Here is an 18,929-nt window from a genome sequence, read left to right on the forward strand (position 1 = left end):
TAGGTGTCAGTCCTCTCCACACTGTGAATTCACAGCCTGATACCAGGTGGTGGCCCCCTTATGGCACACCTACAGCCACCTATTGGGGATGTCGTGTACGCGTCCACATATCCCAATATCCTTATGCCAGTTGCTCTGCGTCAACCGTACCTCTTCTGCAGCGTTCGGTTAACTCACTCCCCCTCCTGTTTTTTATCCCAAAATATAGAGCAGGTTTCTTGTTGTGGAATAGAGTGGTCAACAGCCACCAGGAGCACACTGTGGCTCTACTGTCCCTAAAACACTCTAGAGTAGAATCAACTTTCACCAAAAAAGAGTGAGCCATTAAAGTTCATATTGATAAGAGGCTTGTACATCTCCAGAAAACCCTGTGGAATGTCTCGACGTAGAACACTGCGCTCATGTCAACTGCCCTTCCCCGTCAGTAAGCAGATTCTCGGAACTCACAAGTCACATATTTAGCCACATCATGTATTGTTTGAGTCAGAGATTCCCCTAGGTCTTTCGGGACTGCTGGCAATATCCCACAAGCCATTACAGACGTTCTTTGTGTAGTGATCCAAAACAGACTTCATTGATGGGTCTCACCTTTAGGTTGTTTGAGGACCACCTTCATTTTCGAAATGCCTCAATCCTGTTGGACTCACTTACCGGAGAAGTCATGGGGAAATAATTGGGGGTTCACCTTACTGGTTGAGGCCAGAATCACTGGGCTCTCTGTAGTAGACTGTGTAATGAGAAAATTAGGGCCCCTAGGCACCAGCCAGACACCTAGCCATCTGCCTATTCATTGTTGGGGAGAAACAGGGCTTTGACCAAGTGTCCATCAAAGTATTGATGAAGGCCTGAAGTGGAGCAGGGACTCAGATGTGGCAGGCCTAAGACGTACAAGTTCCATAAGGCCATTAGTATTGGTCTCCCAGGCCAAAGACGGCCGTTAGACCACAATTGCAAATGTCACACTATGCTGCGTCGATGGTCCAAGTGGCAAGGAAAACCCCATATTCAGGGGAGGTATCAAGCCCACTAGCTTCATATAAATTCATATAAAAAGGGCGACCATCATCATGACACAGGGGTAGATCACCATGCCCAACATCACCATTGTTATCGCTCTCTGGTGGTGTTTAGCATTAGAGCTGAAAAGATAATGGAGCTTTTATTGGTATGACAGCTCTGGTAGAGAAAGCGGTGCAGAATGAGGCTGTATGATGACCTGTTGTGCTTGAGTAATTTCATAGCATGACTGACACTGGCCGAGGTCGAATGAAGTCTATTCAAGTTAGACGTCAAAACCAGAATCAGATCCTCTTCTGGCATCACTGGCATCGACAACTAGTGGCCCAGAGCAGGTCCATGTGCTGGAGTAGGTGTCTGTACTAGAGCTGGACACAGGTAAATTGGTACTGGGTAAGGACCCGTCATCTGTAATCCAATTGGATGCCACTGCAGATCCTTGAGGCCCATACACATGCCTAAGGGAGCCACAAAAGTGCAGGAAATTTCCAGCATAGCCTCTTTAAAGGCCTCGATTTTCTGCAGCATCACTGATTCCCCAGGTAACTTGGGGTCCCTGGGATACACTCCTTGCTCACAGACCCATGAGAAGAGAGACTAACATTGTGGCAGGATGGGATGGAGTCCTGCTTCACTTTGTTTGCACTGAGGTCTTCGACTGCTAGGCAGGCCTCTTGCGAGACTGGCCCTGGGAGCGAGTCCGTGTTTGTGATCTGGACTTACGCGAGTGTCTCCACTTCTTAAGTTCGGCGATACACAGCTTTGCCTCCTGATTCTGGATCACCATCAGGTGCATGAGGGCTTACTTAGAGTCATACCCAGTTTTTTAATTTTTTAGTAGTCATTGTAAGATCGACGAATATGGGAGCAGAGACAAGGATCTGCGCAGGAAGGCATGGAAAGAAAGGAAATCATGTCAGCGCCTAGGGGTGGCACATGTATGGGGCTCTTCTCAGTCACTTCCAAGGCAGTAATACAGCAAGGAGCTGCATTGTGCCACCTGGCAACACATGAGATCAGTGCTGAAGAAAAGTTTCAGATCCAGTCTGTCGCCTGAGCGTTTTCTAAGGTTTAGATATTGCAGTTAAAAGTATCCATCAGAATATCCCTTTAAGATTGATGTACTACAAGTACCAGAATGCAAAGAAAAAACCTGACCAGAATGAGCTGATTGCACATAAACCTGGGAAACTTGAGAGTTCCAACACAGTCATGGGTATGTGGTATGCCAGCAGTACCTGCTTCTTGATAACCTACAGTCAGCAAGTGCTAACTCACGATTTCTCCATAAAAAGGTTGAACATTTGCGGGTTATTAAATTGGGCGTTAGTAGCACTTTTCTAATAAACACTTAGAAACGTTAAAAGAAGCAGTATTAAGTGCTATGCAAAACAAATGATTATCATTATTATTTTACGGCACTCATTAGTTTAAGCACTGAATAGCTTGTCAAGTAATTTACACCGCGTCGCCAAGTAAATCCAATTAGTACAAGGTAAGCTCAGGGCTGGAAAATTAACTTACCGGCACTACACCATGGGTTATCATTACAACAGATCATTTGTGGCTGGGCGAATTACGAACAACAACTGTTTAACTGGACAGTTTTTGTTAATGTATACATGAGCTTGCTTTTTCAGTACTGTAACAGTCAGAAGGGGGTGGTGGGGGGAGGGGGGGGGGAGGAGTCGAAAAAAGAACTAGGATAAAACACTCCAAACTAGTTAAAGTGATGAAACAGGAAAATTAACTTTTTTTTTTACACCTCTAAATCGTATGCATTTTTTTTTAAAACAGTTTTTGTTGTAGAAAGTAAAGCACACGCCCATAGAGCATGCACATATTTTAGAGGTCTAGAGTGGCGTTTGTCTCTCTGAAAGTTTATTATTCCTAGGCTGTCCTGTTTTCAGTGTTCATTTCTGGTGTATTTCAATAGTGTTTTCCAAACCATTTCAAATTAGTGCTAATCAGTGGTTTATTCGCCTGCCTAACTGCCAAAATATACAAAAACTGTATTTTTCCAGTGATAAAAAGTTTACTTCTGTAACTGTTATAAAGTACATTTTTAATTGTAATGAGAAGTAATGGTATGTAGTGTGTTCCCATTTGCAGTGTGTCCAGTGGACTTATGCTATACTGCTTGAAGCACAGAAAGTCTGGGTATTGCACTCTTTCACACTCACATTTCATTACCCTCGCTCATCACATTACATCTCACACTCACTGTCAGGACTCTCTCGGTTTATCCGACTATTAATAGATTTAAAAAGAAAAATTCCTATATTTAGATGTTTCAATAAACACTTTGCTTTGACACAGCTGGAGATCATTCCCCTACCCCGTACTGTATAATATGACATACAAAACGTGTGGGTGTATGGGGTTAATCGGTGCTCATAGTTGTAAATACTAATATCCTTTCCAAGTTAAATCACCTGGTGCATCCAAATACTTTGGGAAGAGAGCAACCTACTCCCCTAAACTCAATGAAAATTGAGAGTCTGCAGAACAATACTTTTTTGGAGCACACAAATACAAATTACATCTAAGTATGCATAAGTTTCAAGAGACACAAAGCGAATTCCTTCAAAAATAAACAGTGGGGCCTTCTTTCAGTCCTGGTCTTTTATTTCATTCCAATCGCTTTGCAAACGCGTTTCGCCGTGGTTGGGTAAACCTGCGGCTTCGTCAGGGCTGGAAATACAGAATATTGCATTTGTAATACATATCATTTCCTTAGTTTCAGTTTGTTAAAGCCCACAACATTGCAACCAAGTGCAAAGGAAATATTCAAAATAGTGCATCGTGCTGAGATTAAATGATCTTTCCTCATTATCCAATTTGAAATCAAACAATTTATAAACAATGTAGACAGACAAGATGCTAAAGAGATAGATAATGTCCAAGTTATTAAGTGATATAGTAAACTCTAAAAATCCTCATTGACCAGCGTGTATTTTAAATTTATATAACCCATATGTGAAAAAATTGTAAGATTTCTGCATCCATTTATGATGCCAATACCTCATACTTCGCAAGCAGTTCTGGTACCTAATAAGGTGAGGAATAGTTTTCCATTACTACACAGAGCGTACGAGGCAAGGTTTCACATAATTGTTTATCAATCTCAAGTCCAAGAAAGAATCCTACCTCGTAAAGTCTTTAGCTCTAATCAATTTCCTTCCTCAAGGTATATTCAATAAGTCCCTGCTTCACAATCCACTTATAAGTTTCCACTTTGGCACATAAGATATTATCAAATACCGTCTAGAGCAAAAGCAAGCAAAAGACGTTCTGATTAGTATTAATCCTCACTAAACAAGTGGGAAAATAATTTTTTATATATACAATGTCTCGGCAAAACGGCCCCTATTCATCAGGGTCTATCGGCAAAACCGCCACTCAGTAGCTGATTCAAAATTACTTTCCATGTCCCTTACCTCGATTCAATAATATAGCGAAGTCGCTATCCCATATGTTAAAGTCTCTTGGACTGTTTGAAGATTCATAATCGGCCAGAAGATTCAATCAGCAATCATGCCCCTAGATTGTCACTTGGACTGCTTTCTCTGATACGAGGTAAGAGTTTAGTTTAAACATAGCTCTGGATATTTATTTAGATAGCATTACTTAGAGAGGATTCTTAACCCCACTCTTTATAAACTTTTTGCAGGATAAATACGATATTGCCTTGCGGGAGACCAGCACATAATAAACATTGCTGACGAAATAAAATGACTTATCCCTCATTTTCCTTTTTTCAAATGGAATTACGGTTTGAGATTGTGCAGATGTATTTATCAGTGTTTATACATTTCTATTAATGAGGGTGGTTTCACTTTTGCTAGGGTTCTATCAGTTACTATAGGTTTAAATCTCAAACAGGATAGCCTAATTATACTGCTGTGTGCATTACATTTTCCGTACCCATTATATGAAAGAGAGAAGGGTGAAAAATATACACCACGCATCACAAATGCCAATTCATAAATCCCTTTATTTAAAATATTGATAGCATTGCATTACATATATTCAGTGTATTCCAAGATCGTAGGTCATGCACTTTCGACCTAACAACCCTTTAAAGTACAGACAGTGTTTCATGAAGCAGACCAAAAGCATATTCAACAGTAATGAGTGAAAATGTATGCAATATGACGCAGTTAGCTTCATCAAACAAGTAGTTTGCAGAAAAGTAAAAAACTTTTTTTTAAACTGATAGTTTTTTTGTTTTTTTTAACACCCACACATGGTGAAATGGTAGCTCCAGAAAAGTCTAAAAATGCCCATTAAAAGTTCTGTCGGCCTATTGTGCATACCAGCTTTGTACAGCATTTTATTACAGAATTATGTCTGTGCATTAAAAGACCATATTGAACCAATATTTGCGTTACGATTCTTTAAAACGTTTAAATTGTTGGCAAACGAGCAGTTCAGTCATAGCTCCGTTTAATAGCTACTAAGTGTGCAAGAGACTACTGCTAGCTCTACAACCCGTAGAGTAACAATACCATGAGGCTGCTTTTCAAAGTACACGATTTTTCTATTTCTTCCACTTGCTCCTTCCTTTTCATCCATCGCAATCGAACTCCTTCAGGCAGAGGTGAAGTGGCGCCTCTATTAGAAGTGGAATGTCAGAGCTTAGACCTAATGGCAAATCATCTGCTCAAAAAGGTTGAAATATACTCCCATGGGATTAACCCTAAATCTGGAGCAGATTTCGACCTTTAGGGAATAAAGAATCCCACATATACTTCAGGAAATCTATGACAGTCACAGATTTCCTGGAATACTCAAATGCGCAAATTTATGCAAACAGAATTTCCACGTGGAAGAAACTTGCACACAAAATTCCTATGTGATAGAAGCGTCTGCATGTATAAGGTAGGCTGTAAATGTGCATTAAGACAGGTCATTTTTTACTCTACTCGGAAGGAAACATTTTATTGGATGGAGTCTTCTTCCCTACTCTCATTATGTATTGGTATTCCAGGTTCCATCAAATTCTGGTGAAAGGTACTTAATTCTGCCTTTCCACTGTAGACAATTTAAAATGGATTTCTGTGGTGGGAAGCTAGCAGCAAGTGATTTGTACATAGTCACAACTTACAAATGTTTAGGTGTTCACCTCAAACATGAACTCCAACAACGTCACCCCATCCCTAAACCTAAACTTGTGAATAAAACTATTCCTTTGCATGGCGGACTTTCTTCATTCATATATCCATCTCGCAAAAAAGAAAAATCACCAGACCCAATTCTGTGAAACAGTATATGGGATTAACCTTTGCAGACTATGTTTTTTTTAATGCACACATACAAAAAATCTGAATTTAATTCATTGTTTTCTATAAATGGTCACTATGATTTTCCAGTCCTATGCACCCAGATATTATCCTTGGTTTCATTCTATGGTATACTGTAAGTGGGCATGGAAGCACAGTACAACCACAAGCACCCTTTCAGTTTTCCTGGACTCTTAATATATTGTCTGTTTTTCTCATTTTCTAATTTAAGCCACTTATGTTACCACCAACACTCTTCATTCTCCCCCAAATCTTTTGTATTGTATACAAAAAGACACTAAGCCATTTTCACAATTTACATATGGTCACGTTTGGGATGTTCAATAAACAGACATACCAAATCAAGCACATTGTTTGCATCAAGCATTGGCATCCAGAGGTTTGTTTCACCTTCATATGTCGGGATAAACAACACAACTGCATAAAAGTCAAAGCATTCTTGCCATCCTGTGCTGAGCTAAACCTAAAAATTGAACACAGTCCTAGAACACGCCTGATCTGTGCCATCTTGCAAACGAGAATGCCCTTTCATCACATCACCAGCACTTTCAAACTCAAAATTAAAACTACACATAATAAAACCTAAAATATATATAATTACAGTATTAAAAGAACAATGTTGTTGGACACAAAGTTTACTTTCAGCTCACCAAACATTCGATGGAAACGTCCTGCGTTTCCTAGTGTTAGTCATTTTACAAATGGATGACCATCAAAAGCTACACAAGAAGAGCACTGCATCTCTACCAACGGGAGCTGGCAGCCTGGCATACCTCTCTTGGCTCATTTGGAATTATGCACTTAGTGCTTGTAAAAGATGCCAACAAGCCAGCTCAGAATCATTTTCTCTAACCACCCTAAAAAAGGGCCCAAATTGCTAATAAAAAAAAATTTATATCACATGTTTCTGAAATAAAAAATAATAAATACCTTTTTAAAAAAAACACACAGGTTGTATTTTTGGACCTATTGAGGTTTCAGATGTGCAAATTACATAGCTCAACTTTATATTTCGTCAAACCTAAAAAAAAAAAACAACACGTATGCATCAAACAATTGTCAGCCAATAGATTAACCTTTTTAAAATATTTTTAACATTTTCAAATATATACTTGCTCATTTGGAGAACGATGTATACTTGCTTTTTACAACTAAAAGGAAAAGCGCACTCAGTGTAGCAAATATGTGGCAGTAAAAGCTTTCTCAGGGAAAGCTTTTTCTCCAAGCCCTTTTTCTTTGGCTAGCAACAAGCTATCTATGCCCCCCAACTGTCCCTACAAAACCGGGGGGCCTGACCAGTCTACTCTTGATGTGCATTTACTGTACTGCCCTTGCAGTAGAAGCAGCCATCTTGAGCAAATAGCATTAAAACATTCCATCATCATTTCTTTTTTATGAGTAGGAGAGAGATGATCAGTTTAACACAATCTTGCCCACTGCAGAGGAGCCTCCAGTTCTGCCCGTGTGAGTTTGACTCTGGTGCAGTTCACAGATTGATCAATACACGTTGGCACAGCTTGACAATGAAGGTGCTGGGCAATGCAACAAGTTATCTGATGTTGAGATAAGTCACATCTTCAACTACGTCTTCCTGAATTAGTGTTCACAGAGCCAGCGTGTTTCTGTCCCGGTTACTCAAATGTCCAGACTTCCACGTCTTGCACTATGAAGTCTTCCTTCTTGGAGAGGGTCTCATTGTTGAAGGTCTCACAAGGTTTGCTGCGGCCATGATACAAATCAGCATCCAGCCAAAGGCCAAATCCTCCACTGTGGGAAGGAGAAAGTACATCAGCATGTTACACATTGCTACTAATTGTTATCACCCAATAATGAATGCATTTTGAATCTAAAAGATAGACAGTAAGGACAGACCAGCAAATTATTTTAAAGAGTCAACAATATTACATATTTAACAACTTCGTTAGAAGCAACATATATGCTATGATATCAATGCAAGTCAAGAAAACAGTGCTGTATCATATTGATATAAAGCATGTTCAAGGGGACGCGCATCTACACCTTTCAAGATGGCCGCTTAGACACGGAGCTCCGAGCTGCATGGGGAAATGTCACTTCAGCAGTTCATGAACCGCTCTACTCTTTAAATTAGGAATTTCTTGTAGTGGAAATTCTCCTGAATATGAGGCTGTCCTTTAAATTTTCTTTCCTGTTGGTGGATTCATAAAACGTCGAGGGACATCGGTAGCTGTCTTCCGGCTGACATTTTGAACTCCTACCGGACTAGTGGAATTCTCTTCAGTTTTAGACTTTTACTGAGGTACTGCTTCTCCCTACTTATCAGCATTGCTATTGGTATTTTTCTCAGTACACTTTGGAGTCCTCCACTTATATTAAGACTTGCATCAATGGGCTATTTTATTTTTATTGAGAGGAGATTTTATAGAACTTCTATGCTCACGTTGGATTGTACGCTTTAACTCAACACATGGGCAGCAGTAAACATTTACTACATTCAAGTAGGAGACTTTCTGCTGGTTTGTCTGTGTTGGGCTCTCCCTCCCTAGAGCCCCCTATGGTTGATTTGCATAAGTATGGCTCAATCTAACTCTTCCAGGTCAGCGTCTGTTTCCATTGTGCCATCAAAAATGCATCACACTCTTATGCTAACAAACGGCTTAAGCAAGACCCTCCTTCTCCGCCAAAATCTGTTTTGCCAGTATCTTTGGACACTCTTTTGGAGGAAATACCTCCCTGCATCAGTCTCTGAATATCCAGCGCGCTCATAGATTGGGTCTCCGCCTGTCTTTTTCAACTGCTCCTTTAGAGTCCTGTGTCATAATGCTTCTATTTTAGAAATTTACTGACCTTTTCAAGTTTTAAATGCAGCCAAGCTTAAAAAACCAAATAATTTGGTCTGGAGCTAAATTGTTTTTGTCCCAAGACATTTTCACAGTTACTGGTAAAACGACAATAGGAGTTCCTTGAATTTCTACCAGCCCTGCGTACCTTGGGTGTGCGCTATAGATTATTTCATCCATGCTTATTTAAAGTGACTTTTCAGAACCGCACCACTACATCTGAATATCCTGCAGTCTTTCGGAAATTACTTCATTAACACTCTTCGGCTTCCATGAATACTGCTGGTCCTTCCTCTATAACTTGACTCTTATGTGACAGCCTTTGATAATTTCCTCCCAATTTTCATTTTTGTTTCCCTTAAAGGTTATATATATATTTTTTTTTAACACATTTTTTATTTTTCAAGTTACACATATATTGCAGGGTTCTGCACTCGAGAGACAACTGCACAATCCACTATACAATTATGACTTTTGTACTTAATATCCATTCACATCCCAACAACACCTCCCTCCCCACCCCCCTGATGGCACCAGATCCACATAGTGCTGTCCACCGCATAGAGATACAGCGGGCAGGGCAAGCCCCTCCGGGCCCCCGTAGCATGCCCCTACAGTCTGAAAGTATGCATACATACTATCCCACCAGATGGACCTCTGTCACCAGTGGCAAGTCCAACAACAGTCCCCGATAATCTGTCCACCGCTTCCAAATCTTGTAGTGTTTGCGTGGGCACCCCCTAGCAACAAAAATAGGTTGTTCTAGCCCCATCCAGAAGTCAAGCCCATTCTTCCATGCGGCCACCGATGGGGCCCTTTGCGCCTTCCATGCCTTGGCAATATCCCTTTTCGCCAGTGTAAAACCTAATTGCTTGAGGTGTCGCTTATAGATGTTGCCACCTATTCCCTCCATAACATGAAGTAAGGTCAGCTGCGGCATACGGGGGAGCTCCCACCCCGTAATCTCCGAAAGACAGGAATATACCCCTCTCCAAAAGCGATCAAGAGACGGACAGCTCTAAACAGTGTGAATGAATGTACCCTCCTCTCTGCTACAACGAAGGCACACAGGGGAGGCGGTCAGCCCTGCCCTCCACAAGCGCACGCGGTTAAAATAGACCCTGTGCAGATATTTGAACTGAACTAGGTGGAGTCGCATCGTTATGGCTGCCCCTCGCGGGGTCGCTAAGGCCTCAGTCTAGTCCTCCTCCTCCAGTGTGCCCACAACCTCCTCCCACGCCTTCCGAAGTCTCTGAATTGTGGGGGAGCAACGAGAGTGACCAGGGACTGATAAATTTGAGAGATTTTCCTGTCGGTTAGATCTCCCATAAAAACCTTCGCCTCCAACGGGCTGAATTCCGGTAGCGACTCCACGCCCTCTAAACTAGGGGACAGGGCATGCCTAAATTGAAGGTAGAGATAAAACTGGGATCGTGGCATAAGGAATTTTTTCTGCAGGTCTTGAAAAGATTTGAGCGTCCGGCCCCTCATAACATCACCAAGGACCAAGATACCGATTGCGTCCCAACCCCGGAAGCCCTGTAAGGCCACCAGCTGAGGCAAGCGCCCATTGCCCCAGAGGGGGGTTTCACGAGTCAGAGTGTTCCACCACCCCATTCGGCGCAGAGCCTGCCTCCAGAGCAGAAACACCACCCGCATAACCGATGGCAGCGACCCCCGCAGCGGCACTGAATATAATATAGTATGTAGAGAATGGTGTCCCATGAGCTGGCGCTCAACGGCATATGCCGGGTCTCCCCAGTCACCATACCACCACTCGTTAAGGACCAGCAAGTGTGAGGCTTGATAGCACGAGAGAACATCAGAGGACGCCAGCCCCTCGCAATAGGTGGACAGGAAGCATGTGCGCAGAGCCACCCGCACTTTCCCCCCTCCCACAGGAACTGTCCCAGTGCTGCATTCACCTGTCTGAACAATCGGGGTGGGATCTGGTATGGATGATTCTGTAGTTGGTAGAGGAGCCGGGAAGCGCCACCATCTTAAATATCGCCGATCTGCCATATAAAGACAGAGGCATACGGGACCAGGACTTAAGATCTTCACGACTCCGTTCCCACACTGGGACCAGGTTGCGTTCCCAGGAGACTGCAGGTATATCTGATAAAAACACGCCCAGATATTTCAGCCCCGCTGCCGCCAACTGAACAAAGGACACCAACGCTCCTACCCACATCCAATCCCCTAGAACTTAAAGTGTTGACTTACAGGGGTTCATATAGAGCCCCGAAGTTTCCCCCAAAATCTGCATAATGGGAAATAGCGGCAGCCCCGTCCTGTCTATAGCTGTAAGAAAGAAGAGAACATTGTCCGCATACAATGCAATCCTATCAGACAGACCTGGCGCCCATTCAAATCCCCTGATCTGCGCGTCAATGCGCACCCATGCAGCCAAAGGCTCCATAGCTAGTGCAAATAAGTATGGGGACATGGGGCAGCCCTGCCGCGTACCCCGCCTGATAGAAAAGGACGATGAAAGTGCCCCAGACGCCGTTAGAGCTGTGTACAGTAGCATTAGGTAGGAGGGAAAGCGCGGGCCGAAGTTGAGCCTTTGCAGCAGGGAAAAGAGGTACACCCAGATCAGGGAGTCAAAACGTGTGTCCGCCTAATATTGTGTCTGGTCGCCCTCTGGGGCATGAACCCAGCCTTGTCGGGGTGCACCAGGGTGGATATGTGGGGCAGAAGGCGATTGGCCAACGCCTTGGCCAAAACTTCGCCTCCATATTTAAGAGGGATATAGGACGATATGAAGCATGTTGCTCCAGGGGCCTGCCCAGTTTGTGGAATACCACCACCTCTGCATGCCTCCAGTCTGGGGGAAGCGGGTCCCGCTCCCAGACCTCTTCTATCACCGGTCGAAAGTGAGGGGCCAATTGTATAAAAAAATGTATAAAAAATTCACTGGGGAACCCGTTGGCTCCGGGCGCCTTACCGGGGTTGAGTTCTCCCAGAGCCGTGCCCAACTCCTCATCAGTCAGTGGTAGCTCTAATTTTTCCCGCACCTCATCTGACACAGCTTTGGGCGGTAGGTCAGCTATAAATTTATCTTTGATGGCAGCCGATAGGCATTCTTTCGGAGCGTAAAGGTCCACATAATAGGCGGCGAAGCTTCCCACGATAACCGAGGGGTCAATAATCTGTTCTCCCGCCAGGGCCAGAACTCCCAGTAGGGCCTGGGAATGGAAGGCACCCTGGCAAAGTCGATGCAGCATCTTGCTGGACTTGTCGCCCCACTGGCACACCCTGCTACGAGTCGCCAGCCAGGCTTGCCTGACCTCATCCATTAAAAGGGCCGCATAGTTCTGTTGTGCCATCAACAATTGCAGCCTAATTTGGCTAACCTCTCCCTCCCGACTCTTACGTTCGAGTGCTTCCATTCCTGCCTCTACTCTCAGCATCTCCTCCCTACGCCATGCAGCGCACCAGGAAATATCCACCCCCCTTAGCGTGGGTTTCAGTGCCTCTCATAATGTCTTGGCACAAGAAACAGACCCCACGTTAGCTGTCAGTGGTCGATCTGGAGCGTAAGGGCCACCGGGGAGTGATGCGACAGACACCAGGGCAGAATTTCCGCTGACACTACCTTACCCACTGTCACCCTGGGGACAAAGAGATAGTCAATTCTGGAGTATGAATCATGAACTGCAGTTAAAGGTTATATTTTGACAGTTGTTTCTGTATTAAGTTGTCTCTATTTGTTTTTCTCTTTTCTCATCATCTTTGCAGACCATCCAGACTTCTTACATATCAGTCTCCTGTTCGTTCTTGGCTTCCCGATGTGGTGCATTTCCCTCTGTTGGCTGTGCTGTCTTAGTGTGTAGCCATGCCTTGTTTTTGCTGGTTTCCCTTTGAAGGTACATATCACAGTCATCAGTTTGTTTTTGACATGTATGGTCTTCTCTTATTGTCTCCCTTATTCACTTTCTCTTTTTCCCTACTCTTCTCCTCTAACTTCTCTCACTGCTCTTACTGTAGTTTTTCCCCTATATACTCTCTCTATTTTATTCCCCTCTTTTCCCTACTGTTGATCGTGTGGTTTCATATCTAGGTCTATTAATCTACATTCAGAGTTATATCTTGTAATGTGAAAGGTTTTATTAACCCTATATAAAGAGGCAGAGAATAATCTCATTTTGCCTCATAAAATCCTGACTTAGTTCTGTTGCAAGAGCCCCATTTGACAGAGACAGAGGCTCTGAAGCTCAGAGTTCGGTTGGTTTAGTCTTACTGCCTCCTATGACCACTAAGAAAAAATTGTGTCATTATTTATGTCATAAAAAGTTGAATTGGTCTGTTATTTCTTAAGACATGGACTAGGAGGGTAGATGCTTATTAGTTAAGTTACTCATTAATAATATATCTTTACCAGTATTTAATGTTTATGATCCGACTCAACCGGATTATTCCCTTTGGCTTAATGTTACAAATAGTGTATTCAATATAAGGAATTGTGTTTTTATCCTAGGCGTGGATTGTAACCAGGTTATTGGCCCATTTATTGACTGCCAATCTCTAGTTCACGTTCTCCCTCATAAGACTCAAACTATTCCATAGTGCAATCTCTCAGACACATCTTGTAGATACCTGGAAGCTGCGTAACCCAGAAGCAACAAAATGTTTTTTTTTCTCCTCCACGTGGTTCCCCGACCCTGTTAGATTATATTCTTCTTTCTAAATGTTTGACTCAGAATCTTATTTCCTCCTCAATTGAACCTATTGTGATCTCGGATTATGCCCTGGTTGTTGCTGATTTTGATTTGCTCCTTCCGCAACCCAGGTCTTCTAGATGGAGGTTTAACAACTCTGTTTTGCAGGATCCGTTTTTTCTTCCACTCTTACCTCCATTGCTGAAGCATTCTTTTCCTTTAATTCGGATCTGGATGCTTCCCCTTCATTGATGTGGGATGCATTTAAGGCTACTGCTCATGGCTTTATCATGGACTTTGTTTCCAAAAAAAGGAAACAATCACTTAATCATCATAAAATTCTATTAGCGAACATTAAATGTCTAGAGCATCAATTTTACACTTTATCTGATTCTGCTTTACAGGAACTTGTTCATGCGAATTAAGATTTTAACAATATAACTATGGGTAATGCCTCATCTATTTTCCTTCGTAATAGTGACCAAAACTATGTTGGATAAAATAAAGTTGGCAAACTCCTGGCTATCTCAAATCTCGGAAAGAGCATGTGTTGATAGACTATCAATTCATTGGATGGAAAGCATACTTTCAAAGATCAGTACATCTGAGATGAATTTACGAAATTCTATAAAACTTTATATACTCCGGAATCACCTACTTCTGTCTCTTTTATTGATACCTAACTTAGTAGCGTTTCATCGCACTCTCATCTAGATCTTGAGGTCGCATCTCTAGAATCTGATTTACTGATTCTGGAATTATCTAAATCCTTATCTAAATCTTCAAATTAATATATACCCACAAAGGAGCCGCTTCTCAGAATATGGACGGTACTTCTCAAAGCATCCCTGATCTATAAACATCTTCTCAACCCAGCCTCTGATTGTCCTAAATCTAAATTGGAACCTAATTGGGAGGCGGATTAGGATTGTATTTAGAGCACCGATCTCTGGAACAAGATCTGGGCTATATCTATAAAGATCTCTAGATCCACATCCACTACTCAATCCATGTTTTTTCTAAATTATAGATTCTTTTGTACTCCTCTATCCATAGCTTACTTTACACACACTAATAATAAGACTTGTTGGTCTTGTGATTGTCCCTTGGCCGCTTTTATGCATCTCTTGTCCTCCTGCACTGCTGTAGCCTCCTTTTGAACGCATATCTGGTCTTGTATCTTAATTATCTTTAAATTGCATATTCCTTTATTGAATGTTATTTTTTTTACAGGAAATTCATCAGAGTCATTTGGGTTATTTTTACATGAAAAGGGGTCATTTGACCTGATGTTGGCTTTAGCCTTTCAGCAAACTACACTAAACTGGAAATGTTCAAACAAACTTTCAGTGACATCCTGCTTGAATGTTTGTCATTATCACAGAATGGATATTGCTTTTGCCTCCTCTTTCAAATGATTTGTAAACTGGGATTTATTTTGGTTACCATTAACTAATTATTTAAATAAGGTTACAACAATTTGTGTATTATGTAATCGTTCTGAAAATTTTCAACCTCCATAGATTGTTACTTTCTCCTCTTTTCCCTCTGCATTATTTTTCATCATTGAATTGTTTTTAGGTATTTTGATGATTTCTTTAGTAGTTTGTATTGATACTCTATCTTCAGTTGTAGATTTATATTTTATTCCCTTTTTTCTCCCATACTGCCCTATGATATTGTCAAATGAAAATAGCTTTCTGCTCTATTTCATTGGCTATCTTTCCCTTTTTGTTATCGCAAAGTTAACACATTAAGTGCAAAGCTTATTTTTTGTACTCGTCATTAATTCTATAAAGTTTAATCAACTTAAAAAAAAAAATTACAAGGAATTGATCTACTAAACTTTTGTTTTCCACTTCAATACGTGGGCATAGGCATCTAGCCTGTGGCCATTTTATATAGCCATTGGTTAAATATTGTGCATCCTAGTATGTGGCAGTGCTCTTTGGGTAACATCAGCAATATGTCATTTGTTGGCATACCCAATGAAAAAGGAGAAAGACGAGTGGAACAATGATAGGACCAGGGAGCATGAAGAGAGATGGCAGAGGACCAGCTTTCTTTTCAGGATAATTGAGCGTATTAATGCTAGGGATTAAAAGGTAATCCTAAAGTAAATTAGGTCCATAATATCAGACAGCAGCAGATGTGGCATGAGCATAGAGCCAGAGGAACATGGTGTAAAAAAACAGAAAAGCGCTGGGGAAGAAGTTATAGATCAGGTGGTGCTAGGAATACAGATTGTGTTTGCACAACACCATGTAATTGTTCACCGAACTGTTAGGACTACTTCAGAGCTAATTAATCAAACATGTACAGTTTAGGTGTGCACTATTGTCCTACCTGGCAAACAATGATCCACTAACAGGGTTTACTACAAAGGTCACTGTGTTCTTATTCTCGAAAGGGAAAAATATGCTGTAGGTGTATAGATACTAGCGATACATTTCCGGATCTAAGGCAAAACTGAGAATTAGACTTGGAATCTCTTGATGCAAATTGGCAAGTGGCCCTGATGGCAGTAAGAGAAATATCTGTAAGAGGTATCCCCTCAGACACTAACTACCTACATAAAGTTTATTATAGAGGGCAGAGATTATGGCCCATGTTTGGGATTCCTCACACATGCCGAACAGAGGATGGAGGTTTTTTTTAACGGTACGGTCTAGGATTCTAGGCTCGTCAAGACATTCTGGGGCACAGTGGAGAGGGTATTCACAGAAATACTTGACAGACATATTAGCCTTAGACTTAAGTTAAGCCCTGCTGAATATGCTTAAATATGTAGGGCTTAATACATATGAACAACTCTTCTTAAAGTCGGACAAATCATAGTGAAATGGGATACAGCACATAAATTGAGAGCACCACAGGCCCTGCATTTTACCAAGTAGAAAGTAGGAAAATCCAATGTAGACTTTTCGAATTACAGATCTACGGATGCAAGGGGCTGGCTTCAAAAGCACCAGAAGATATGGTAAAAAATGGGAACAGTATTAGGGTTTTCACAGGGGGCTAACTAAATTGAGAAGCAAGTCAGGTAAAAATGTTGCGACTGCTTGGAATACTTATCGCCCATGTTATACGTTAAGTACTGGCTGATTAGAAGGAACAATCTGTGAGAAGAGCCTATCATGTAAAGATATTGTTAGAGGCTTAGGTTCAGTAAAGGATGCCAAAGACGAAAGAGATACAATGTCTAGATGAAAAGAGAACGTCAAAATGAGTAGAAAAGAACATACTAAATTCAAGCATTACCAGAATTTGGTACTTTGGGTAAATGCATTGTTTGTGATTTTTATCTGTTCCATGACAAACGGTGGAGATAAATCCCACAATGAGAATGTTCGTATTGCAGCACATGTATTTAAAGAGCAGTGAGTTCAAGGTATTGCAGCACATTTACTTGCAAAGGTGTTTGCCATTACCCAGTGAATGGAACAAGAAGGCTAGGAGTCTCAACATGGTGACACAGGAGTGAAGGAGGAAAAGATGACACAAGGTTCAATGTACAGAGGATGTGCGCTATCTTTGTTACCTGAAGGTCACCCATTACAATTTCCATTCTTGGCACACTATAGGAGAAAAGGCCATATTCAAACGTGACGACATATAGGAGGCATAAAGAGGCATCTACAGTCATTTGGGCTAGAACAACACAATTTATTGGATGAACGCTTGGGATGCTCTTTCAATAATGATAGTGTTGTCCATTACACAGGGGCTTGGGGTGGAAACGGTTTATGTAGATATGTTGGTTCAGTCACCAATGTAATAAACACAGAAGTAACCATTACAACTTATCAGGATATTAAGCAACGAGTCTGACAAACTTGAATTTTATTTGGGAAGTCAGTTTCTTTGTAGGTCGCCATTTGAGCAGTTTGACATATTCCTTTGGGGACTAGAGCCCAAGTGAGAACCAGTGGAGATGTGATTTGGATCAGTAGATTTATTGGCAAAAAAGTGGTTTAGTGGGCTGCAAAGGGGAATGCAAGCATCAAGTCAGCAAATTAAGCTTTGGCTAGTTCACCTTAGCAGTTATGCTTTTTATAGGTGTTTCAGTGTCGCAACACATTTTTGCCTTGTTTTCTGTGATGAAAGAAACTCTTGGTAGGAAGGCGGCGAGTATTAAGAATTACACCCTATAGAGGCTGGTCAACAGGGACTCTGCAGTGGTGTTCCTCCAATCCACCAGAACACCATCACCACCATAGTAACTTTTTGTGGACTAGGACTTGGTATGGAGTAGGAGAGGGCATCCGCTGCCATGACTAACAGCTAGCAAGAATATCTGAGCTTTGTGTTGCTTCGTGGGTGAATTAAAGTGCACGTTCCACTGGCCAACCTCAGCTCAGCCAACTACACATGGACGCTAACTCAAGTCAGCTGGAAAACAGGAACCACTCCATTTCCATATCAGCTATGTCACCTAGCAAGGAGATACATCAAATAGAATGTCAATGAAGGACGCTTGAACTTCCCCTGAAAATCCAGTGAACCGTAACCAGGCATGACAGTGTTTGCCACCGGAGGGCAACGCATGTCTGGGGTGGTGTCCACGTCACTGGCGTAACCCAGCTTTTCATGTCACTTGTCTTAGCCAAGGTCCTCCTAAAAGGGGCCATAACCCTTCCCTCATCTCCTCCTGCGGAAATAAAGGGCTTGTGTAAAGGCAGCAAGTCCAGGGGTTGGGCGGGCCTAGACGGTGGCGGGTCAACATTGAGTGGCGTCGACTGAGTTGGAGAGGAGTATTGGGTCTTCATTCAGCAGCGCCAGAGGAATCAGCATCTGCCCCGGAGGGAGTGGGGCTGTGGATGGTATTGACACCCCTGGTGGCATCAGGCCTGATCGAGGTTCAGATCCAGAGGCCCAGCTAGCATCTGGGGAGAACCTGCTGACCGTTACCCAGCCAGGGTGCATCCTAGCTCATTGGGGCCCATATGGGTGCCAAAGCGAGCCGGTGAAACGAACATGGCGTCATCTAATTCCTTTAACTGGGCTGGCTTCCCTGTGGCTTTGGGAATTGCAGAGCGGGCCCCAATGCTGGCTCTACAGGTGGAGTGCAGGAGTGGGGCCTCAAAGCACAACATTTGGTTGAAGAAGCGGAAGAACACATC

The 18,929-nt window shown here is 42.3% G+C and overlaps 1 protein-coding gene across 6 annotated transcripts in view; it reads right to left on the bottom strand.

Annotated features, from left to right (window-relative positions):
* Nucleotides 1–4,994: 4,994 nt before the first annotated feature.
* NCOA7 (nuclear receptor coactivator 7) overlaps nucleotides 4,995–18,929 on the bottom strand; it is a 1,122,006-nt gene continuing 1,108,071 nt past the window's right edge. For all 6 annotated transcript variants that reach the window (XM_078648931.1, XM_078648932.1, XM_078648933.1 and 3 more), the window contains one exon: nucleotides 4,995–8,090. In XM_078648931.1, the coding sequence (XP_078505057.1) occupies nucleotides 7,955–8,090 (136 nt within the window). In that variant the 3' untranslated portion in view covers nucleotides 4,995–7,954. The remainder of the gene's footprint in view (nucleotides 8,091–18,929) is intronic.

This window comes from Lissotriton helveticus, chromosome 6 (genome assembly GCF_964261635.1).
Source record: "Lissotriton helveticus chromosome 6, aLisHel1.1, whole genome shotgun sequence".
Taxonomy (NCBI): domain Eukaryota; kingdom Metazoa; phylum Chordata; class Amphibia; order Caudata; family Salamandridae; genus Lissotriton; species Lissotriton helveticus.